This window comes from Eublepharis macularius, chromosome 19, assembly GCF_028583425.1.
Source record: "Eublepharis macularius isolate TG4126 chromosome 19, MPM_Emac_v1.0, whole genome shotgun sequence".
Taxonomy (NCBI): Eukaryota; Metazoa; Chordata; class Lepidosauria; order Squamata; family Eublepharidae; genus Eublepharis; species Eublepharis macularius.
Window position 1 is genome coordinate 8,363,606 of NC_072808.1, and position 24,446 is coordinate 8,388,051.

The window sequence follows — 24,446 nt, forward strand, 5'->3', positions numbered from 1 at the left end:
TGATAAGAGAGGCTGAGAATAGTGTGCCCTGACTTAGAAATTCAGGATCCAGTATTCTTCCATCCGCTCCGAAGAAGAGAGCATTTTCCTCAACAGCGGGGGCCGGTGTTTGAGGGAGGAGGGTCAGGGGGAAGATTACCATCCCTCTTCCGGTAAGATGGCTTGGCATGATTTTATTGGATGCTGTAACACTTTTTGTAAGCCACTTGGAACCCAGGACAAAATGGTATAAAATATTTCAGATCGCTAAGAATTGCAGCTTCTTTGAGTTAGGCCTTGCTATTTTTTATCCTCACAACAAACTTGTGGGGAAGGCTAAGCTAGGAGGAGATCTGAACTCAGGCTTGCCGCAAAGTATATACTCCATAGAGAGTTGCAGCCAATTCTGGATCTATAATGAATGGTGGTTAATAAGCACGCACGTTTGCGATCATGTGTTTGTCTCATTCACATACTACTCATTCAGGTGGGCGCTTAAAAATAAATCTTTCCATGTGTGCAGTCAAGTTGCAACAGACTTATGGTAAGTGAAAAGTAGAGGTGGTTTGCCACTGCCTTCCTCTGCAGAGCAAACCCAGTTTCATTGGTGGTTTCCCATCCAAGTACCAACCCGGCTTAGCCCCTGAGAATTGACCACATCAGGCTACACCATACTGTTCCACCATACAAAAAGAAATCTTAGGTCTACAACTTTGCAAAACAATCCGCTTTGACAGCGGTCGCATCGAGCAACATGAAAAAGTCTGTTCTCAGACAAGATTCCTGCTTCTTGCGATTTCCCCCATCGCCCCACCAGCTAGAAGTGGGCTGGGGGAGGAAGGGAAAGAGGGTCTCTCACGTCAGCTCCTGCAGCTTCTGTGACTTCTCCAGCTCCTCGCTCTTGAGTTTCTCATAGTCGGCACGAAGCTTCTCCAGTTCGAGCTCTAACTTCTGGTTCAAGCTGCGCAGGGATAGAATACGGAGAGACAGAGATGCTAACATAGAGATGGAAAACATGCCAACTGCCCGCCATCCTTCCTCACCAGCCTTAGACCTGAGTGTAAGATCGACACGGGAAGCAAACATCAGTGCTTAAGATAGGACGACCAAAAAGCCACGGACCCTTCCCACCCCGCACAGCCCTTGAGAGATCTTCCCCTTTCCCCCATCCAGGGACCTTGGCCTGGATCCTAAGTTTTGCTTCCGTCTCCACTCCTTCTTTGTCCCTCGCAGAGAAGGTCCTCTGTTGCAAAATGCTATGCGCTTTCCGGCTCATATAAGCAAAATTTTCTAGCACCAAGGAGCATGCTCTACAGTGGAAGACTGCCCCGGTATTGCAAAGCAAGAAGAAGCAAGGCTTAGAATTCAAGCCAATGTCTCTATCTGATACAACCACATATTCATCATTTCTAGCACCAGCAGTGGCCATGCTTGAACCATCGGTTGCTTTCTGGCAGTGATTTTTAAATAGGATTAGCTGTCCTGGTTCCATCCAGGAAATGATCGGAAATGGACAGTTTTGTGCGTGTGTGTGTGGACCCCAGCACCTTTGAGAGATCCCCAATTCCCAGGACAGTGAAATTGGTTTATGTTTGCAAAAAATATATATGTCCTGACCTGTGGGAGTTTGGGAAGAGAAGAGAGACAAGAAGAGAGAAAAATGAGAAGAGAGAAGGAAAAGGCCTCCTTTCTGCATTTGCGTCAGAGAACTCTTATAGGTCATACAACATACAAAGACATTCCACGTGAAGCCTGACCAGTCAAAGGGCGAAGAATCACATCCAGGAGCGACTGGCCCTTTAACTCACCAGGATCGTTCCCAGTGGGTCACCGCCCCTGGAGTGCCGCTGGTGAACCACAGTGGTGAATGAGCATCAGATCATGCGCCACCTCCTTCCAAACCACCGCCAGCCAGGTCCACACCAAACAGGCATGGCTTTTTGACGGCACAGAAGGTGGCGATGTGCGAGGCATTGCACAAGCCGCTCAGCTAAGCATTCACTGAGACTCTGGGAGCACCCCAGTATGCTCAGGGGCAGTTTCAACTTCCCAGTCCACCCCTGCTTGTATCCCACATAGCGCAACAGCGTTGAGCCACAGGAGACTGAGGCTTGCCCAGGAGCAACTCTGGCTTCGCTTCGAGCCCCACCGTTGCTTCCTGGTTCTCACTCCAACTCAGCACCATGACTGGAGCTGGCCTCTTCTTCTTTCTCCGGCCTCACCCCAATGCCCGTTGGCGACAGCATCTTTCCCACTGGCCAGTAAGCCCAGCCTCCCAAACACTGACATGCAAGGGACGCTCCTCCCACACGGCGAGTCACGTCCCACTCATGGAAGTGGCTTGGCCCACCCTCGAGATGACTCACTCCTTGAGCTCATCAATGATTTTCTGCTTCTGGTTGATTTCATCTCGCAGCCGCGCCAGCTGCTTGTGGTGGGCCTCGCGGTGACTCTCCAGTTGCACTTCCAGGGCCTTCTGCTGGGACAAGGAGGAAGCAGGTCAGAAAGGCAGAAGGCAGTCCCCGCCACCACCTCAATGATGTACACAGCTTGCATGCAGAAGATCACAGGCAACTCTGCTTAAGAATGGATTTTAACTGAACAGCTGGGAAAATCCTTGGTCTGAAACCTAAAAGAGCCATTGCCAGGCAGAGTAGACATTCCGGGGCCGTACGGACCAACAGTCTGGCCTGAGAGCCAAAACAGACGAGACGCCTGACGCGTGGAAGACACGCGTCAGTTTCCCGCAAGGTTCCACGGGAAGTGTAGTGAGAAAGAACCTCTGCCAGGGAGAAGAAGGAGAGAATCCCTCTTCTCCAAGCAGAGGTCGTTTCTCTAGGTGTCTCATCTAGTCCACTCGGGTCCCTCTCGCCGTCACCAGCTCCCCTAAAAGCACTTCAAAGCCAGAGGGAGCCGAGGACGCTGGCAGCAGCAAGAGGGAGTAGATTGTACCGGTGGCAGTCAGAGGGAGCTGGCAGTGGCGATCAGTTCCTTGTCCCTCTCACCCATGGAAACTTCTGGGAAACTGATGCGTGTTCTCCACATGCCAGGCACCTAGTCTGGCAGCTTCATATATGATCTGTCCCGTAGATTCTTTCTACCAGGGCTTTTTTTCTGGGAAAAGAGGTGGTGGAACTCAGTGGGTTGCCCTCGGAGAAAATGGTCGCATGGCTGGTGGCCCCGCCCCCTGATCTCCAGACAGAGGGGAGTTTAGATTGCCCTCCATGCCACTTGGCGGCACAGGGGGCAGTCTAAACTCCCCTCTGTCTGGAGATCAGGGGGCGTGGCCACCAGCCGTGTGACCATTTTCAAGAGGTTCTGGAAATCCCTTCCACCATGTTCCAGCTGAAAAAAAAGCCCTGGTTTATACCAAGCATTTTTGGTATTCTCTGATTTACCTATGTTCCCTTCAACAGCCTCACATATTTTTTTATTCCCCCCCCCCCCCCCGCTATTGTGTTGGTTCTTCTTCCACTGCTTAGTAGAATCAGCCTAGGAGAGGGGCTTCCCACCTTGCTGAACCTGTGGGCAGTTTTGGAATTTTGAGAAAGGGTAATGTGTTGGCTGCCATGGAAGATGGAACCGTCATAAAACGGTTGCCATGGAAGTGAGGAATCACACAACATTGGGAGGTTCCAAGCCAACCCAAAGGTGATGCCTCATGGGGTCTTCTGAGGAACCTCAGTCTCCAAAGAGATATTGCAATTTGCCTTATTTTGATAGACTCTGCAAATGTGTTTTGAAAAAGGTTGACTCCTTGTCCCATAGGATACTGGAATGCCCTCATTATAACTCTTATAGTGAATTATGGATTGCTCCTATTTTAAATAAATTACCTTCCACTTTACTAAAAGATAATATAGTCCCCTATCTGTTGGTGGATAGAGACCCAAGGTCTATGCTGGCTGCGGCCAAGTATCTCTCCACCGTATTTTCCTTAAAGAGATAAAGACTCCTTATCCGCTTCTCAAGGTCATTGGATCAAAGGAGCTTGAAAGAAAGAAGTCTCCAAAGAGGTGGAGGAAAGCCAAGACTGGCTCTTTGCTTTGAGGAAAGAAGCAAGTAAGTTCCAGGAAAGACAGTCAATATGGCACCCATGCTGGGATCTCTGGCCCAGGATATACAAATCCAGAGCACTACCTTCTTTTGGATGACAGCAGCCCAGTGCCAAAGATGCTGGTCAAAAGGGAAAACATTCTCTTCCTGCCATGGAAATGTTCTCTTGGCAGGAGCTGTCATAGCCAATGGGCTACAGAGCAAGCTGCCCCAGGTCCTACACTGTTGGGGGGCCTGACTGCTCATATTCCTACCCCACTCCCAACAAAGGAGTGGGGAAAGAAGGCGAGCAAGCTCCTGCCATTGCCTGCAGCTGCCTCAATTCAGGGTGGAGGCAGCTGGCTTCCGGCAATAGTGGTGGCAGCTACCAACCACCTTAGAGCCAAGCTACAAGTGACGCCTGACACAGGTTGGACACTTGTCAGCTTCCCTCAAGTTTTGATGGGAAATGTAGGCGTCCTGGTTTTACAGCTTGGCTCTCCATTACAGCTGCAAGACCAGGATGCCTACATTTCCCATCAAAACTTGAGGGAAGCTGACAAGTGTCCTGACAAGTGAGCTTGGCTCTCACGTAGCAATTCTGGGACCCCATCCCAGACTTCTGTCTCCTAGATAAGGAAAGAGGTGCTATTGCTCTGGTACTAACTTTGACTTCATCTGTATCTTGGATCTGGTCCTGCTCCTTGGCCACTTCATGTACAGTCTCTGTTAGGAGAGATGAAGAACAGTTGGTGAGGGAATGCCAACATTAGACCAGCAAGAATGAAAGTCAAGGGTGCGTGCAATGATCAGAGACTTGAGCCCAAAGACCCCAAACGAAATCCCACTTTCTGGCCTAGATATAGTGTGTAGACCCTTGATGCCCCTCACTGTCAATCTCTGCTCCAAGGGTATCATGGAAAAATGTAGTGGGATATAAAGAGGGGTGGAGGGAAGCAATCAGTCTACATAATGGAACTTAGAGCCAAGCTACAAGTGATGCCTGACACAGGTTGGACACTTGTCAGCTTACCTCAAGTTTTGATGGGAAATGTAGGTGTCCTGGTTTTACAGCTTGGCTCTCCATTACAGCTGCAAGACCAGGATGCCTACATTTCCCATCAAAACTTGAGGGAAGCTGACAAGTGTCCAACCTGTGTCAGGCGTCACTTGTTGCTTGGCTCTGAGAGTGGCCTGCTTCCCAGAGTCCTTGCGAGAGAGAACAACAAGAATTGCAAAGGACATCACTGCAAAATTTACACGCACTTTGCAAGAGATAAAATACTAACAGTTGCAGTGAAGAACAGTCAGGTGAAGGCAACTGGCTTGCCCCAAGGGTGGAAGGAATCTCCAGCCATCTGGTTTGCTCCACAAGGGATCTCTGACCCCCTCTACGTTCTACATCGTTGAAGGCTCTCCTGTGTCAGCTTGTCCTGGCTGGTATATCTAGGAGAGGATTTCTTAGCCTCGCTTTCTCCCCCAAGCAGGCCTTTCATTGGCAGCTTGTGTGCACTACTCGTCCAGCTTGTGAGATATTTTCAAGAGATGAATCAAAGCTGGGGGTGTTGTGCCTGCATTGTGACATTCGCACAGCCGAGGAGGGCCCGTTCTCAGGGCTGAATGAGACATTGAGCGGCAGGCATGGGTCTCCCAACACAGGTTTCTTTCCAGTAGATTGTACCCTCTCTTTGCTGTTTGGCTACCATTCAACATGATTCTAGCCTTTTTTAGGCCTGGGGAATTTTTGCAAGCAGCCACCTGTGTTCTCAGGGGCGACAGTATTCCGCATTTAAAAACCAGCCACTTTTTGCACCACATTTCACACCACAGCCCATTGCACGGCAGAAACCGAACCCAGCATGCCGACGCAGGCTGCTGGGGATTAATGTGAACTTAATCATTTTAAACGTTTCCTTTTCCATTTGCAGTGCCGGTAGCAAAATGGTCTGGGGAAAGGATGAGAAACTTGAACCCCTTTCTTCCCTGCCGTTTTTCGTGCTGGGAAAAAAACAAGTCATTGTTAAATTGCTTTGTACCCCCTACAAGGAAAAAATTGGTATCTGTGAGTTCTCCCAAAGGGCGGGGCGGGGGGAATGAATTTTTGGAGGTGGCATTTTTCCAGTGAGAAAACAGCAGAGGAAGGGTTCACATTTCTTGGACAAACAGTTGAATTTGCAAAGGACAAGAAGTGGTTTGATATAAACACAGAAGAAGCTGTATTGTGTAGCTGAGCACCCTTGATATTACAGGAAACACGGTCCAGTCCTGGACACCCACCTTGGGCCTGAAGCTTAGCCAACTCTTCGCTCAGAGTGTCATAGGATTCCTCCAGATGCCGTTTCTTCAGCTCCACACTCTGCATGTATTCAGTGAGTGAGCGGATTTTTGCTTCGTGCTGGGGAAGGAAGGGGGGCAAGGGAGAAGAATCAAGAAAGTCCTTCTGGTGGAGCAATCAGGATTGGAGATGCAGCAGGGCAAAGAGAATGCATAGCCCTTTCCCTGCTCCCCATTTCCCTGCTCTGAATCCCCTCCATCTAGGGATTCAAAGGCATGTGAGACTTGGAACAGACAAACCAAAGGTTTCTACTAGAGATGGACACGAACTGAAATACGAACCAAAGTTCATCACGAACCGGGCCATTGTTTCGGTTTGTGAACTGGCGGTTCGCAACGAACTGCTATGATTTTTAGGCTGGTTCGTTTGGTTCGTTTTTCGGTTTGTCACTGAAGACATGCTGGCGCCAATCAATCAGTTTCCAAGGCAACAGAAGGGGGATGCAGAGGAGTTAGCCGTGTTAGTCTGTGGTAGTAAAATCAAAAAGAGTCCAGTAGCACCTTTAAGACTAACCAATTTTATTGTAGCATAAGCTTTCGAGAATCAAGTTCTCTTCGTCAGATGCCTGTTTTCTGCAGACCTTCTGCTGCCCCAGAAGTGTTATATACACGAACTAAACGAACTGCACGAACCACCATTTTCCCGGTTCATGCCCATCTCCAGTTTCTACATGGTGATTGTATGTGGCTGAAGGTGCTCCAATTCAGGAATGTAGAATTATTACTCTAGCGGTCTCCACCATCCCTGGGCTAGAGCAAAGCTCAGTCATTTTCCCTGGATCAAGGCAAAGGAAGCCTGACCCCTATGCCTTCCATGTTTCATGGTACAGAGTGTTCTAAGGTGTTCTATCTGTCTACCCCATGGCTGCTTTCCCATCTCCTCTGTCCCAGGACTGACCTGAGAGATGAGAAGCTGGCAGGAAGACAGTTCACGCCCTGTCACCTCCATCTTGCGGTGACACTCGACTTGCAGCCCCTCCAGCTGCCTGCATCGCTTCACAACGGACTTCACTTCTGACTTTATCTTGCTGATGTAGAGACGGGCAACGGTGAACTCCTCCTCAATGGCACCGCTAATCTCTACCGGCTGGGAATAAGAAAGCAGGAGAGTTGGGGGTTGGGACGTATCCGGAAAGGAATCCCTGTACACTCTAGGCACAGAGAGCTCACTCATGTCACACTTGTGTGTAAAATAATGTTTACAATTGAGTCTTATTCAACAACAGAGAACAGGTAGCAAGCTTCCATTATTGCCCTCAGTAAATATTTTGAGTTGCTTGCAGAGGACCAGTTTGGTGTAGTGGTTAAGAACGGCAGGACTCTAATCTGGAGAACTGGGTTTGATTCCCGACTCCTCCGCTTGAAGTCAGCTGGGTGACCTTGACCAGCTCACCAAGTGACTTTGTGAGCTATCTTCCCATTAATCCTTGCTTTGCCATTCTCTGACCCAGGCTTGGTGAGGGTTTCTGGGGCAATGCAGGTGATATTAACACAGAGTTGAGCAAATCCATCATGCATTCCAAGGAAGTAGACTTAGGCTACGACAGGTCTGACTCCCCCAGCAGTTACCCTCTTTCTTACCAGCTTGATCTCCCCGTTGCCCACAATGACGCTGAACTCGCTTAGATCCTTCATGAGCCCATTGAGCACTTCAGCAATACGCTTGCGCTGATGCGCACTGAATTCCTGCAGCCGTTGCAACTCTGACTCCAAGGATAGCATGTTGGCCTACAAAGGGAAAGAGATGGCTTAGCCACCGCAGGGGAAACCTGCGCACACTTTCTTATTACCCAACCTCTGGTTTGCAAAGACAGAAGTCTTGATTTCTTTATTGCATTCATGTCCCTGCCTGTGTTCCTTCACAGAATGCAAGGCAGCCTATGGGGGAGATTCCAGAAGGTCGCCTGTTCAAACACTGACCAGAGACAGTTGCATTTAGCTTCAGCAAGGCTGTTGCATTATAACCCTTCTAGCCATGATCTCTGGACCAAGGGCATGGATGGGTTTTTTTCCACTGCTGATGACTTTTTATAATCTTTTGCTTTTCATTTTTTTTCTATTCTGCCTACCACTGAATTCATGCTCTGAACGTCACTTTTCATGTAATTTATGGTGACTGTTAGCTGCTTTGAAAGTTCTTTGAGGGCTGGAAAGAAATTCATACATAGAGATGAATCTAATAAAGTCATGCGTTTGTTTTGTTTTGGGTTGGATGGGGGGCTAGAGAGGAAGAGAGTTTTCCTCCCAGCTCAATCCTCTGGAGAGGGTTAGACTCCACAGATACAAGCCTAACCCTAACCGAGAAACAGATGCCAGCTCTCATTAGTATTAGTGAACGTTCTGTATTGAAGTGGTAATCCATAAACCCCAGGGCTACACTCCAGCATTCAAAATAGGCTCTAGGCTGCACTTCAGTTCAAAGTAATAGCCAGGTACAAGAGAAATAGAGGATTCAGACTGTGGGCCATAGCACGAAACTTGTCAAAATCTACGTGTTCAACATTTTGTATCACTTAAGCTCATGTTATCATCGAATGTTATCATTATATGTATAAGGATGTTTTATTTCATTAATAAAGTCTGTTTGGACTTTAAAAAAAAAAGTGAAAAATGAAATTCTTCAGGAGCCAAATCCTCTGTGCCTGATATCACGCTATGTGCTCTGGCTACACTTCTACATAACCTCCGCCGAGGGGCAGGGTTGGATTGAACCAGTTTTTCTGCTGGTCGGAAAGGAAAGAAGAATCCCCTTTGGCCACCCTAAAAGCTTATGCTGGGAATGATGGAATCTGCATGGACAAAAGCCGCACAGGATGCGGGCTGGGGGAAGGAGAGCAAGTGGGTGAGACTGAATGAAAAAGCTGGCTGGATCTAATCTTCGGTGTGGTCCCTCTTGACCCCCTTCCACCAAATAATTTGCCTATCTGACCCCCTGCGCTTACCACTTTCTGGGACAGCTCATCCACCAACAGCTGGTTCTCCTGGTTTTTCTCTTCCACCTCCTGGGATTTCTGGTCATAGTTGACAGCCAACTCCTCTAGAGCTTGCAGCACCTCCTTCACTTCCTCCTTGGCGGAGTCGTTCTCGGACTGTAGGTGGCTCAGCTCTCTCTGCACCTTCTCGTTGTCCCCACGAGTTGACACTAGCAGCTGGTTGGCGAAGAGGGCAGAGAGGTGGATAGGAAAAGCCCAAGCAGGTCAAGAACGGTTGGAAAAGCCCAAGAGAGAGGGCAAGCAGAGGGGAAAGGGGATCCAAAAAGAGAGCCAGTTTGGTGTAGTGGTTAAGAGCGCAGGACTCTAATCTGGAGAGCCGGGTTTGATTCCCCACTCCTCCGCTTGAAGCCAGCTGGGTGACCTTGGGTCAGTCACAGCTCTCTCAGAGCTCTCTCAGCCCCACCCACCTCACAGGGTGTTTTGTTGTGGGGATAATAGTGACAAACTTTGTAAACTGCTCTGAGTGGGTGTTAAGTCATCCTGAAGGGCGGTATATAAATCGAATGTTATTATTATCAGGGCTTTTTTTCTGGGAAAAGAGGTGGTGGAACTCAGTGGTGGAACTCAGGACCGCACAATGACATCACTTTGGGTCAGCTGGAACAAGAGGGGGCATTTTTAAAAGTTTAAATCACCCTAGGCGAAAATGGTCACATGGCCAGTGGCCCCGCCCCCTGATCTCCAGGCAGAGGGGAGTTTAGATTGCCCTCTGCACCACTGGAGCGGCACGGAGGGCATTCTAAACTCCCCTCTGTCTGGATCAGGGAGCGGGGCCACCAGCCATGTGACCATCTTCAAGAGGTGCCGGAACTCCGTTCCACTTTGTTCTAGCTGAAAAAAAGCCCTGATTATTATCATATGGAAATAGACAGGAATCAGAACAGGTAGGGTACTAAGAACAAAGCGACGGGAGGAAGTGAGGACATACAAGAACGTACATACAGTGATGGACATATGTGTGTGCACACACACGGTCACATAAACACACCAAAATCAAGAAGATAGACACAACAGAGATCTATAAAATTGTGCATGAACAGAGACAATTTCCCCCCTCCCTCGCTTGTAATACTAGAACTCAGAGTACCCAGTGTTGTTGATAGGCAAGATGTGCAGGACAAAAAAAAGGAAGTACTTCTTTACCGGACGGGAATTGTAAAATTCGCTGCTAGCAGATGCAGCAATGGCACAGATAGCTTTAAAAGGTGATCAAACAGATACATGGAGGAGTTAGCTAAGACGACTAAAGGAAACCTCCACGTGAAATGCAGTAAAATCCTGAAACCAAGTGCTGGGAGGCAGCGCCAAGGGAAGGCCTTGGCACCTGTGCCCTGTTTGTTTGCCTCCAGGGCAGTTGGTTAGCCCAGCCACCACGTGAGACTAGTCTGATCTGGAGGGGAGCCTCTTATGTCCACGACTCACCTCTTCCTGATCCAGCATCTGCTCCTTGAGCTTCTCCATCAGCTGGCTCTGTTGGTTGATCTCATCATCCTAGATGGAAAGAAGACAATTCAGCACCAGCTGCCTTAAGCTCCGCCAACAGAGCAAGGATCTAGACACGGATCTAGACACGGATCTAGACACGGAAGCCCAGGATCTTTTGCAAAGGCTAGCAGGCAAAAAGGGAAGGACTCTTGGAGAAGGACAGGACTCTAAGCATCGAGGTTAACGCCAGAAGGGATCTCAACGCTAAGGAGACGGCGGGGTGAAAACAGGTTGCTCCAACAGCAGAACTGGGCCTCTGACCTTGTCGTCAAGCTGCTTGTAGAGTTTGCGGATCTCCTCCTCGTACTTGTGCCGCTCTTCGTCCGAAATCCGGATGACGATGGAGGAATTGTTGTCGTTGATGGGCGTCTCGTCACAGGTGTCAGCCACCGCCTTCTCCTCATCGCTCAGCTGCTCCGTCTCCGGGACGTTCTCTCCTGGAAGCATTTCAGGGGGCTCAGCTTGGGCATCTTTTGGCGCTCAGCCACAGCGCTTTAGGCACTCACCCTTCAGAGTGAGTCATTGCTACCATGTTGCCCCTTTACTGGTTCAGTAGCACCTTTGAGACTAACCAACTTATTTGTAGCATAAGCTTTTGAGAACCACAGCTCTCTTCGTCAGATGCATGCATAAGCTTTCGAGAACCACAGCTCTCTTTGTCAGATGCATCTGACGAAGAGAGCTGTGGTTCTTGAAAGTTTATGTTACAAATAAGTTGGTTAGTCTCAAAGGTGCTACTGGACTCTTTACTATTTTGCTACTACAGACCAACGCAGCTAACTCCTCTGGACCTTTATTGGTTCATCACCTTTTTGGAGGCAAAGCAATGTGCCTTGTGGCAAGCCAAGTTGCCTTGCTCTGTTCTAGAAACCTGGGCTTTTCTAGAGAGAATCTAATTCAGGCATATTGTTTGCACGTTTTCATTGCTCCCAGCCCCCTGCAGCCCAGACACTCAGGATGCTTCTGCTTCTAACGGCCCAAACAGCTCATGGGAACCAGGGCATACTATACAGCCTGGTACCATGCAACAATCATTTGTGCAATGTTGAAGGAAGCCTTTTTAGTGCTATGGTGCATGCAGAATTAAAAACAAGGACTTAATACAGTCCTTGACCTGGATAGCCCAGGTGAGCCTGATCTCGTCAGATGTCAGAAGCTAAGCAGGGTCAGCCTTGGTTAGTAATTGGATGGGAGACCTCCAACAAAGATCAGGGTTGCAGAGGCAGGCAACGGCAAACCACTTCTATTAGTCTCTTGCCTTGAAAACCCCACCAGAGGTCGCCATAAATCAGCTATGACTTAAGGGCACTCTCCACCACCACCACTAAATACAGAGCAATCGTCTCCTTAAAGATTTTGCAGTTCTTGCCTGCAAGGGGAAAATCTACCAAAGGTTTATTCAGAAGTAAACTGCCATTAGCAAAGATCTTGCATTTTCCCATTTGTTCCTTCACTTTTAGCCTATTTGATTTATTTCCTGTTCTTTTACAGCTGGTCGTTTCGAACCCTCAGGAATAATTTTAAGCACTTATGGGGGGAGGAGAAATAAAGAACATTTTTTGATTTTGTTAGCAATCCAAGTTATTGATGTTTTTAAAGGAGGGATTGTTATTCATTAATGATACTATTACAAAAACAATCAAATAAAAGTTCTTTCCGTAACAGCATAGAATGTTAAGTTGGGGTTGGAAATATGGGCCGTCATCTAGAGCTGTTTTATCACTGAACTGTATGTTTATTTATGGTTTTAAAGCAAATTTTATTGTAAATTTTAATATTGATGTTATCCGCTCTGAGCCCATTCGCGGGGAGAGCGGATTATAAATCTAATAAGTCAAATCAAATCAAGCACAATTACAAATTGATGATCATAATTTTTTTTGAAGACCAGTGAATAGGATTGCCAAAAAGAGCTAAGCTACAAGAGATAAATTACACGAGGACAGGCACATGAAGGAAGTCATAATATTAGCCTGGAAGCTGAGTTTTAAAAGAGATGGGAAGGCTTTGTCAATTTCCCATCTCTACAGAGCCAAGGGAGATCACTGCTCAGAGGGTTTGTTAATTTCCTCTTCGCCTCCTAGAAGGGGACCTGAAACTGACAGCACCTTCTGGAGGCACAGAGGAAATTGACAAACCCTCTGCGGAGTGATCTTTACTGGCTCTGTAGAAATGGGAAATTGACAAAGTCTTTCGATCTCTTTTACATCTCATCTTCCCAGCAAATATTGCGACTCCCTTCACTTGAGCGTCCTTGTGTAATTCATCTCTTGCAGCTTAGCTCAAAATAAAAAGTTCTTAAGATACCGCTCTCTGCAAAAGCTAGTAACTATTTATTAATGAGTACAGCCATCCAAGGCAGACAGGAATTGATTAATTAGGCCAGCAGCAGAAATTTTTTTAAAGGATCCATAGCTCCAGGATGCTTTAATAGCACTTCTTTAGACTGTCCACATGGGGCACCCTAGTGTTGCAATTACATTTAAAGTAAATTCACATTGAACTTGTTAGGTCTGCAGTTCAACATACATATACCCAGCATCTGGTTGTTTTTGCCTGCACTCAAGCAGGGGTGTTCGAACAATATGATACATTAAAGTTGCACCTTGTCAAAAGAGAGCACATATCCCCCATTTGTTCAGGTAGGCCAAGAGACACCATGGGTTCTTAGTAAAGATGGGCATGAACCAGAAAAAAAAAAAGAACCATGCAGTTTGTGGTTCGTGACATTTCACAAACCACAAACTTTCACGAACCTGCCCTGGTTCATGAATCAGTTCATTTTGGTTCGTGAAAAGGTCACTTCCGGGCCAGCAAATCACCACTTCCGGGTCTGGGAAACTGATTAATCAGGGCCAGGCTGTCGGCAGTGACGAACCAAAAAATGAACCAGCCTAATGTTCGTGGTGGTTCGTCAGAAATGGGATCTGATGAACCGCTGGTTCACGAACCACAAACCGCCCTGGTTCATCACGAATTTTGGTTCGTATTTCAGTTTGTGCCCATTAGACCAAGATTCCCACTAGCAGCTCCTTATATCATGCAGAATGAACCCAAATATTGTATGAAAACAAGTCACATGACTTGACAGAGTCCATGGTCCCTAGGGTGACCACGCCCCCCCAAAAAATTCTGTCATCCTACCTCCCAACTTTAGCCTTGCATTTACTTCCCCATGGCCTGAATTAGCTATAATTGTCCCCAAAGGGAGAAGGGTTCATATTCCTTGCCATAAGCCCAGGACATCAATCTCCCTCCTCCCATACCAGTTTTCGTCTTTACAATTGTTATCATATCACAGCGAAAGGTTGGGCAGTCGTACAATCTTGACAGGGTTTTTTTTTAAAGGAAAGAAGGATGCACCCAATACTGTAAACAAATGCACTTGTGCCAGGGGACCCTTGCACACTAACTACATGGTGATACCAACAGAGAAACACCCATTGCAAACTCCTCCTTATTTGGAAAATAATGAGCAGCAAATTCAACTGTCATGCAAGCACAGTCTCCTTTCCCCCCCGTGCTCACCATTGCGCCAGCGCCCTAGCTCAGCCTCCAGCTTGACGATTGTCTCCTTGAGGGTCTTGTTCTTCTCCTTCTCTTTCTCAAACTTCTTCTTCCACTGCTCAGCTGTCAACTCCAGGTTCACAGAGGCTGTATTCTTGATTGTCTTGGCCCTGCAATTGGGGCAGGATTAAGTGGAAGGCGTTTTACAGAGGACACTAGGTTTTGACTTGGATGGAAGACTTCTCTATCTTATCATGCCTCGCCTCCTGTGTTGGTGGGAAGATCTAAGAGCCAAGCTACAAGTGACAAATTACACATGAAGGGAGTCACAACGTTAGCTGGGAAGCTGAGTTTTAAAAGAGATTGGAAGGCTCTGTCCATTTCCCCTCTCTACAGGACCAGCACTCAGAGGGTTTGTTAATTTCCTCTTTGCCTCCAGAAGGCTCTGTCAGTTTCACCTCCCCTTCTAGGAGGCAAAGAGGAAATAAACAAACCTGAGCAGCATTCTCCCTGGCTCTGTAGAGAGGGGAAATTGACAAAGCCTTCTGATCTCTTTTAAAACTCAGCTTCCTGGCTAACACTGCAACTCCCTTCACGTGCTCCTCCTTGTGTAATTCGTCTCTTGTAGCTTTGCTCTAAGAGACTCGCCTCTAAGAGACTTGAATCTGAAGCACATCTGCTGTCTTGGTGGGCAGGAACAATAGGAGAACAATAAGACTGCTCAGAATTTCATCCAAGGTCCTAAATATGCTACAACCTTCTGGCTTAATTTCACTGCTATGGGCTTCCCCCAGTTTGTTCTGGGAACTGTACTTTGGGGGAGGTTACTGAGAATTTTATCCTGGAGATCCCTAGTCATGCTCAGGGCATGACCACATCTTTCCCAAGTCCATCCTTAGCTCCACCTTGGATTCCGTCCAGCAGGTGTGCACTTTGAGTTCCCAGGTGAAATGATTCCAAGGCATGAGCGGGCTGAGCAGCACAGGAGAGAATGTTTTTAAGCTTCCTCTGCACCATTTTTCTAAACTAAAATGGCTGTCATCCGGGGGGTGGGGGGACTACATATATGCAGGGCTTTTTTAAAGCTGGAACGCGGTGGAACGGAGTTCCGGCACCTCTTGAAAATGGTCACATGGCTGGTGACCCCGCCCCCTGATCTCCAGACAGAGGGGAGTTTAGATTGCTGAGCGGCGCGGAGGGCAATCTAAACTCCCCTCTGTCTGGAGATCAGGGGGCGGGGCCACCAGCCATGTGACCATTTTCTCCGAGGGCAACCCACCGAGTTCCACCACCTCTTTTCCCTGAAAAAAGCCCTGCATATACGTTTTCCAAATGGGCCAAACAGCAATGACCCCCCAAGACCATTTCACTTCAGGAAAACAGCTTGGGGAGAAGTCTGAAATCTGAATTGGCCCACACGAACCTTGAAATCAGGTTTCACATGGGATCTTGTTGCACATGCCTCTTTGACAGGATCCATGGCAGAGAAAAATATATTATATAGTTAGGCCCTTCAAAGAACTACGGGTGAGGGAACACCTCTTAAACTCAATTTGTAGTACAGATATTCCCCCAAGTGACTAGGAATGATGCTACACAAGAATGGATCTTTAGGGTCTGGGGGGCTTGTTTGAGGGGTCTTTTGGCTCTTTGCCTGAAGAAGAACAACATAAAGGTCACAAACTTGCAGTTTTCAAGCAGCAAGTCACCCCATGAATAATTCTTCAGTTCTCTCTTTATGAAAACACCACGCAATAAAACAACACAGCTCAAGAAAGACACAGAATGATTACCGCTGTCCAAACATGAGAGTAGATTTGGTCTCGGCATCGTTGTAGCTGGAGGGCGAACAGCAGATGAACATGGTCGTCCGACAGTTTCCTCCAAGGGAGTCCTGCAGGATACGCGTCATCTTGCTGTCTCGATAGGGAACATAGCTCTTCTGTGTAAGACAAGAGGGGTAGACACGTTTGCTTCATTTACTTTGGCAACAGCAACCAGCAGCACTCCACAACTATCTTTTACAAGGGTAAAACTGGCCACCCCAATTCCCAGGGATTAAGCAAAGTCTCCTTGGGATCTATTTTCCAAGTGGGAACTGGTGAAGGAGGATAGCTTCACTACCAGACGGCAACCTGGTCAGCATTATGGGCCAGTCAGAAGTTTGGCCACATCCCGAGATAAAGCTGACTCACACTTTGAATAACCTCGAATAGCTGTGTCTTGTTTCTGAATCTAAGCATTTTCGCCTCCCCGTTTTTAGATTCCCCTCTGCAAACACGAGGATGAGAAATTCCATTCTGTGTTTGTTTTTGGATTCCCAGAGTTTTAATAAGAGCTTACAAGCTGCTCAAGGATACCTCGTAGGTTGTAGGACACCCATAGGATGTATTTGTGCTATTGGAAAGTCTAGGTTGCCCAGAGGCAATAGGTTCACGTGTTTCAGTATTAAGTCCACGTATGACCCTAAAGTTTGTCTGCATGCATCCTTACCGTGCCCTCCGCCAAAGCTGAGATGACGTTGCCGAGAGCCGACAGGGACTTGTTGATGTTCTTGGCCTCATCCAGCACAGCCCCCTCAGCTCCTGTCTTGCTGACCTGCCAGGAGAGAGTCTCGATTATTATAGGGGGGGAAGCCCTGATGTGGTTTGGGGCAAACCACGAAAGAAAAGACAAAGTTTCTCTTCCTTATCGATAAGCTGTCTGAGGGCCAAGCTACACATGACGAATGACACTTGAACAGCAAGTGTATTTCTCCCTGTTCACTTGCCCTCCACTCAATCCACTTGCCCTTCAAGTGTCATTCGTCATGTGTAGCTTGGCCCTGAGTGATGAAGAACAAACAGACATAAATATCCAGAAGGCTAAAAGGGAGAAGCAACACTCAAGTCTTCAAATGAAAAAGCTGCCCTTCAAAATATATATATATATATATCAGGACTGCAGTCAAATCCCAACGAACTTCAAGAAAGCACAATGGCGAGGAGTAAACCCCCTTCCCCCAAACACACACACAAATGTATCGTGCAAAATAGCAAAGAGTCCAGTAGCACCTTTAAGACTAGCCAACTTTATTGTGGCATAAGCTTTCGAGAACCACAGCTCTCTTCGTCAGATGCATCTTTCGAGATGTCGCTTTCGAGAACTACAGATCTCTTTGTCAGATGCCTCTGATGAAGAGAGCTGTGGTTCTCGAAAGCTTATGCTACGATAAAGTTGGCTGGTCTTAAAGGTGCTACTGGACTCTTTACTATTTTGCAACTACAGACTAACACGGCGAACTCCTCTGGATAAAAGTATCATGAAATCACACAGGAATTTAGCCCCTTCTGCCTGCCAGTCCCATGAGGTCAGGAGCAAGAACTCCAGGCAGAACACTAATCAGAGTCCTGACCCATAATATTTAGTTCAGGCCTAGTCAATCCAGAGGATTCCTACAGCCTGCCAATCACAGGGGCTGATTATTTTCTGTGCCAGAGGAGGGCACTGAAGTCGGAGCCCATACAGTCCGTGGTGACTCACGAGGATAGGTCTCTGATTCAAAACTTGGGAGGGGGAGGTCTAAGAAGTAGGGTAGGAGAAGACATTATTTCAGTGCAAGCCCTCATGTTCCCAATTCCAGATGTGGAATTATCTCCAAGCATTGCTGGGCTGTATGTAGATTTCCGGTCCAGGGCAGTTGTTTATGAGCAGAAACGGAGCTTTGCCTGCCACCATCCAAGCCTGGAGGCACCACCCGTTCCCCGCTTCAACCACTCAAGCCTCCGTCACCTTCTCGCTGCCCGCCAGGTCCACCAGATAAAGCTTCCCACTCAGTTTCTGTTCCGTCTCCATGTTTTCCTGTTTGATGTTGATGAGGAAGATGCTATGGCTGCGAGAGCTGTGCTCGTTCATATCTGCAGGGGTGAAAAAGAGAGAAAGGCCGAGCGGGAATGAATGAAACTTGCTCTTCAAAGGAAAAACCTGGGCAGAGATCGCCTGATCTAAAAAAACATGCTCTCTGTGCTGTTCAGTTTGGTCATTAAGGGCTCGACTAGGAGGCACACTAGAAGATCCATGAACCAGTGTGTGGGGACATCATCGTGTGGGTATAGGGTGTAGAAGCACACATACACTTCACAACGGACTGAGGAGGGAGGAAACAAGGGAGCAGGGAGGAAACAAGTTGTGGTGGCCCCCAATTCAGATCAGGACCACAGCCCAGAGAAGTACCTTGCTCCACTGCCCCAATCTCAAATCCCCCCACCTCCAGAGTCATCATTTGCCTCATGGGGAAAAATGAAGGCAGTTTAACCTGAAATTGGGTTACTCTAATGTTGCTGTCCCCCCACCCCCAAAGGTTCAAGAGATCCAATTCAATATGACAAGCCAGTAGAGCATATACGCCAAATGTTGGTTTTAAGAACGTGGCTTGCAAAATCCACTTTTTTTTGGTCTCCTCCAAATTAATATATATATATATATATTGTAACATTTTTAGTGCAATCCTATGGAAAGTTACTCCAGTCTAAGTCCATTGTCTCCAATGGGCTTGGACTGGAGTAACTCACCATAGGATTGCACTGTTAGTCTGAACCCAAAAATTTGCACCATGTTTGGTGTTATTTTGGTTGGCACTAATAAAAAGGTATTCCATGGACTCTGGTTTTTATTGAGGAGATCCGAGAAATAAATGCAAGTGTGAACAAATAATAAATAATAAATCCATCCCCAGATCTTTCAGTATCTCATCAAGCCTCAGCTTTGTCTCAATTGCCCGCAAAGGGCCGATCCGTTTCAAAGAGCTGAAGGTTGCATTGCAGAGGTCCTCAGTGGTATACACACTCTCTCACTGTGGTTTTCTGCCCAACTAAGGATTTGAAGCACTATAAAGCCCTGAAAAAAGCCTCACCAGAAAAGATGGAAAAATGAGAGTTCACACCGCAGGTGATAAGGGCTGCATCACGCAATTTTCACCTGGGAAAAACCTATTTTTGTGTCTTTGGGCTGGTCTAAACAGAAAGGTGGTAAAACTGTGCCTTGATTGTATCACTCCAGGCAGCAGGTAAAGGGTTGAATGATTTGGGTGGGGGGGGAGAATCTCCACATACAGAAAAATAGAATGTGAGCTAAATAGTCAAGAGTCCGGTAGCACCTTTAAGATTAACCAACTTTATTGTAGCATAAGCTTTCGAGAACCACAGCTCTCTTCATTAGATTCATTTGATGAAGAGAGCTGTGGTTCTCGAAAGCTTATGCTCCAATAAAGTTGGTTAGTCTTAAAGGTGCTACTGGACTCTTTATTATTTTACAACTACAGACTAACACGGCTAAATCCTCAAGAAGAAGGCTGTAACTAGAACCTTTCCTTTAACACCTAATCTTTTAAAACATAAAGGGAGTTTTTAAATATAGAAGAGCATTCAGCCACGCAACTTCCACCTGCAGTTTGAATTGCTAAAACCCTGGAAGTGTTTTACAACCCCATTCATGGTTTGAAGAGCATCGACGGTTCAGGGTTGCACGTTCCTAACAGCAAGAGGGTAAAACAGCATATGTTGCCTCTAGGGGGTAGCACCATCATGGTCCATGACTGGAAACTTTCTGATCATGTACATCTCCCAAGAGTCTCTCTACACGTTACTAAATACCTAGGGACTCTCAAGTGAACCTCATTTCACGTAATCCCTCTCCAACTTTCCATGCACTCGATCACACAGTCACACTTCAATTTGCTCTGCTTCACATGCTTGATATCAGTTCCTCCTCAACTGCTAAAAGTATCTCAGTTTCCCCCACCTCCCACATCCATTCGTTGAAATGCAGATCTTGACACTTTCTCACACCTTAAAGAAATTGCAAATTGGCAATTTAAAGGAGCCTACAGCACTTGTTGTTGCAGCAAGAACAGAGCGGAATTGGCTATTTGCCCTCCGGAATCACATGCAGATACAATCACACAAAGAGAGCTCCCGTGAAATCGGCATTCACGGGCACTGAGCAAGAACAGCCTGCACGTGAATTGAGGACTAGACATACAGTCTTGGACTTGAGCGTCCCTGGGTACTTAGTGACGTGTAGAGAGACAGTCTCAACTTTTGATTCACAGAAGCTGAAATATATCATCCCACAGCACTGCTGATACACAGATACTTTTCTACCCATCTTGAGGCCCCACCCCAAATTCCGCAGCTGAAACCTGCAGCCCTTTACCATTCATCACCATTGTGTATTCCTGAGCATTATGGCTATACGATGGGATTGAAACTCTAATGCCACTTAATTCCCTCCCATGACCAGGCACAGCTACTCCTCACATTTTCACAGAGAATCTTGCCCAGTTCCTGATAGGTTACACTTCCCACGTTTGGGACACTTGAGCAGAAACAACATATGTACACCATAAACTAAAAAATGATCCAGCAACGATTCCCTCTTCTCAAGAACTGTAGCCCCAGAAAAGAGGGCAAAAAGATCTCTAACAGAATTCACATTGTCCTCACCGAACTACAATTCCCAGGATCCTCTGGAGGAAGGAATGATGGCGAAACTGTTGTAAAACCATAGTTTGCTGTGTAGATACGATCCAAGAACCATTCAAAACTTAAGCATATTACACACCACTCATTAGTGGTGTCCTAAGACATTTATGTTAATTATGTGGGACCTAGAGGCGGCCACAAACCAAAATATGGACCAAAGTTCGTCACAAATCAAGCCAGTTCGCAGTTTGTGAACCAGGAGTTTGTGGGAGCTTATTTCTCACGAACCATGATGAATTTTAGCCCAGTTTGTTTGGTTCATATTTCGGTTTGTCACTGCAGACAGCCTGGCGTTGATCAATCAGTTTCCTAGGCAACAGGGGGGGTGGGCTCTCTGCAGACCTTCTGCTGACCCAGAAGTGATGTTTTCACGAACCGAACCAACCAGTTCACGAACCAGGGCATGAATTGTACGGTTTGGAATTTTCCCAGTTCGTTCCCATCTCTAGTGGGACCCTATTCAGAAAAATCAAAAAGAGTCCAGTAGCACCTTTAAGACTAACCAATTTTATTGTAGCATAAGCTTTCGAGAATCAGCTTATTGTAGCTTATGCTACAATAAAATTGGTTAGTCTTAAAGGTGCTACTGGACTCTTTTTGATTTTGCTACTACAGACTAACATGGCTAACTCCTCTGGACCTGTCGAAGGCTTTCACGGCCGGAGAACGATGGTTGTTGTGGGTTTTCCGGGCTGTATTGCCGTGGTCTTGGCATTGTAGTTCCTGACGTTTCGCCAGCAGCTGTGGCTGGCATCTTCAGAGGTGTAGCACCAAAAGATAGAGATCTCTCAGTGTCACAGTGTGGAAAAGATGTGGCCACATCTTTTCCACACTGTGACACTGAGAGATCTCTATCTTTTGGTGCTACACCTCTGAAGATGCCAGCCACAGCTGCTGGCGAAACGTCAGGAACTACAATGCCAAGACCACGGCAATACAGCCCGGAAAACCCACAACAACCATCCTCTGGACCTATTCAGAAAAATTCCTTCTGCCTCATACACTTCATTTGACTGGGTCTAACTGAACATGGAGGCTGCTTTAAAACCCTCAACACCACAATGCTTCAGTTCTCAACTCTTTTCACTTTACACCCACTCTTTCCCTCAGGAGAGAGCCACTGAAAGCTCAAGCCACTTCATCTTGGCCTTCCCTAAGCATAAAAATAATTTTATATGAGGGAGGGACTGTGAGGCAGTGGCAGAGTACGTGCTCTGCTTGTAGAAGTTCAGTTCCCAACATCTTCAATTAAAGGATCTTAAAGAGCAGAGGCTGAAAAAAATGCTTTCCTGCCAGAGGCCCTAGAGGGACGTCAGAATAATCAGTGCTGAGCTAGATGGACTAGCGGTTTGACTCAGTATAAAGCAGCCTCATAGACATTCATTTCCCTCCACCTTTGAGTTTAAAGCAAGCCTGCCCAACTTGTGACTTGCCAAGCCAAACATAGCCCACTTGTCCAAAAGGGCAGCTTACCAGGGTCCTCCGATGGCCCCACAGCGCATGACTCATTGGCTAGGTCACAAGTTGTGTAAACCCACCACACAGACTTCTCCCACCCCACAGTCATCCCTGCCTGCTTTGCCCATCCTCAACACTCACTGGTGACAGCCACATGACGGTTGGATTTTCCCTCATCGATGACGTCCAGGATTTCTTCAGGGCTGGACACAAAACGTTCAGTGCAGCCCTGCAGAGGAAGGGAAAGTAAGGTTACCAAGCTCAAGGAGGGGCCTGGAGTTTTCCTGAAATCACAACCAATCTCTGGACTTCAGAGATCAGTTACCCTGGAGCAAATGGCCACTTCAGAGCGGGGAGGCTACATAACATCTGCCCCTCCCACATGAAGTCACAGTGATGACACCAGCTCGTCCCCCTCCCCCCATTTTGCTTGCATTATGGCTGGGAAGAGTGGAAGGAGCTGCCATCTTGGGATTTTGCATTTATTTATCGCTGATTTGGTTTTAAAGTATTTAAATGGTTTATTTTTGTATTATCACATTGTTGTAACCCACCCCGAGCCCGTTTGTGGGGACGGTGAGCTAGAAATCAAATATTATTATTATTATTCAAATTTCACACAACACAATAAATAATAAATAAAGATCACATGTTATCATTGATTGGCCTTGCTCAGCGGATACAAGTTTCCACCAGAGACCTAAGTGTCAGCCAGGTATCGGTGTAAAATGTACGCTGTCCCAAGTAACGCCGTCTTTTGCAGTTCTGTAGGTGTTATGTCAGAAAGCTGCAGTTTTTCCATATAAGTTGCGAAGTTTTTCGAAATAGCTCCCAGTGCCCCGATGACAATGGGGACTACTGTTGTATTCTTCTTCCATAGTCGGGTGGTTTCTGTTGCCAGGTCTCTATATTTAATCATTTTTTCTTGTTCTTTTTCTTCGACTCGGGCATCCCTCAGAACTGCAATGTCAATTAGCCAAGCTTTTCGGGGGTTTTCCACAACTGTTATGTCTGGTGTATTATGTTCAAGGTGTCGATCGGTTTGTATTCTAAAATCCCATAAGATCTTGACTTGATTTGTATTCTAAAATCCCATAAGATCTTGACTTTATTACTACTACTACTACTACTACTACTACTACTACTACTACTACTACTACTACTACCACCATAGAGTCTGAGAGAAATAGAAGTTTAGAATGACATCATATCCCCAATGAGTTTCCTCCCCAAATTGCCTTCCACAGGGCCAAGCTACACATGACGAATGACACTTGAACGGCAAGTGTATTTCTCCCTGTTCACTTGCCCTCCACTCAATCCACTTGCCGTTCAAGTGTCATTCGTCATGTGTAGCTTGGCCCTCAGACACCATGCCCAAATCTCAAGCAATCTCCCAAACAAGAGTTGGTAATCTTAAGGGAAAAGTTATTGGACCTAGTATGCAATAGAAGCAACCTCATCTTCCCCTTAATATTCATCCCATAGTGCACCTATCCCCTCCTCCCCTGCCTTCTCCTCACACCTCAGAAGGTTAACCAGGACACCATTTTGAAAGGGCAGAGGTTAGAAGACACTCTTTCTCTACCCCTGTGATTCAGACTCCCAATTATTCATCAGGAATATCTTTGGGCATTTTGAGGCATAAGCAACAAATACTCTTTAAGATGTACAGCTTTTTTTGCAATTTAGACTTGAATATGTTTAACAGCCAGCCTTGGAACTGGCTATTAATTGCGCCTTCCCCCTACCTCAGCCTGTAATTGAGTTTACCTGAGGTAAACTATTCTCCAGAGCTCTCACTAGCACCCTCCCTGGCGTCTCACCTTCACAAACGGCACCCGGTTCTTGTCCTCATGAACCGAGAGATTGGTCTTGGTCACTGTGGGTGAACAGAAGAGATTCTTCATTTTATATATATATATATTTAAATTACATGCTGCCTTTCCAAAGAACCTACCTGAAGTGACAGTTAAATATGAAAAACCATAAAATAGCATAAAAATCATTAAAATTCACAATCTGTTAAAAACCGAGCCATTAAAAACCCAGCCAGAGCACAAATACAGCATAAAACATTTAACATCCTAAAATGATCCTCATAAAACAATCCCAAGGCTAGAAGCTGAGAGCT

General features: G+C 46.7%; 1 protein-coding gene across 1 annotated transcript in view; it reads right to left on the bottom strand.

Moving 5' to 3' along the window:
- Window positions 1–24,446, bottom strand: part of KIF5A (kinesin family member 5A) — a 68,011-nt gene that overhangs the window by 15,605 nt on the left and 27,960 nt on the right. Inside the window, exons 6-20 of the mRNA XM_055003525.1 lie at window positions 24,139–24,194; window positions 22,454–22,541; window positions 18,105–18,229; window positions 16,827–16,931; window positions 16,127–16,275; window positions 14,355–14,503; window positions 11,088–11,263; window positions 10,764–10,832; window positions 9,291–9,497; window positions 7,930–8,076; window positions 7,247–7,435; window positions 6,292–6,409; window positions 4,682–4,740; window positions 2,346–2,455; window positions 839–940 (exon numbers count right to left, since the gene is read on the bottom strand). Of these exons, the coding sequence (XP_054859500.1) occupies window positions 839–940; window positions 2,346–2,455; window positions 4,682–4,740; window positions 6,292–6,409; window positions 7,247–7,435; window positions 7,930–8,076; window positions 9,291–9,497; window positions 10,764–10,832; window positions 11,088–11,263; window positions 14,355–14,503; window positions 16,127–16,275; window positions 16,827–16,931; window positions 18,105–18,229; window positions 22,454–22,541; window positions 24,139–24,194 (1,849 nt within the window). The remainder of the gene's footprint in view (window positions 1–838; window positions 941–2,345; window positions 2,456–4,681; window positions 4,741–6,291; window positions 6,410–7,246; window positions 7,436–7,929; window positions 8,077–9,290; window positions 9,498–10,763; window positions 10,833–11,087; window positions 11,264–14,354; window positions 14,504–16,126; window positions 16,276–16,826; window positions 16,932–18,104; window positions 18,230–22,453; window positions 22,542–24,138; window positions 24,195–24,446) is intronic.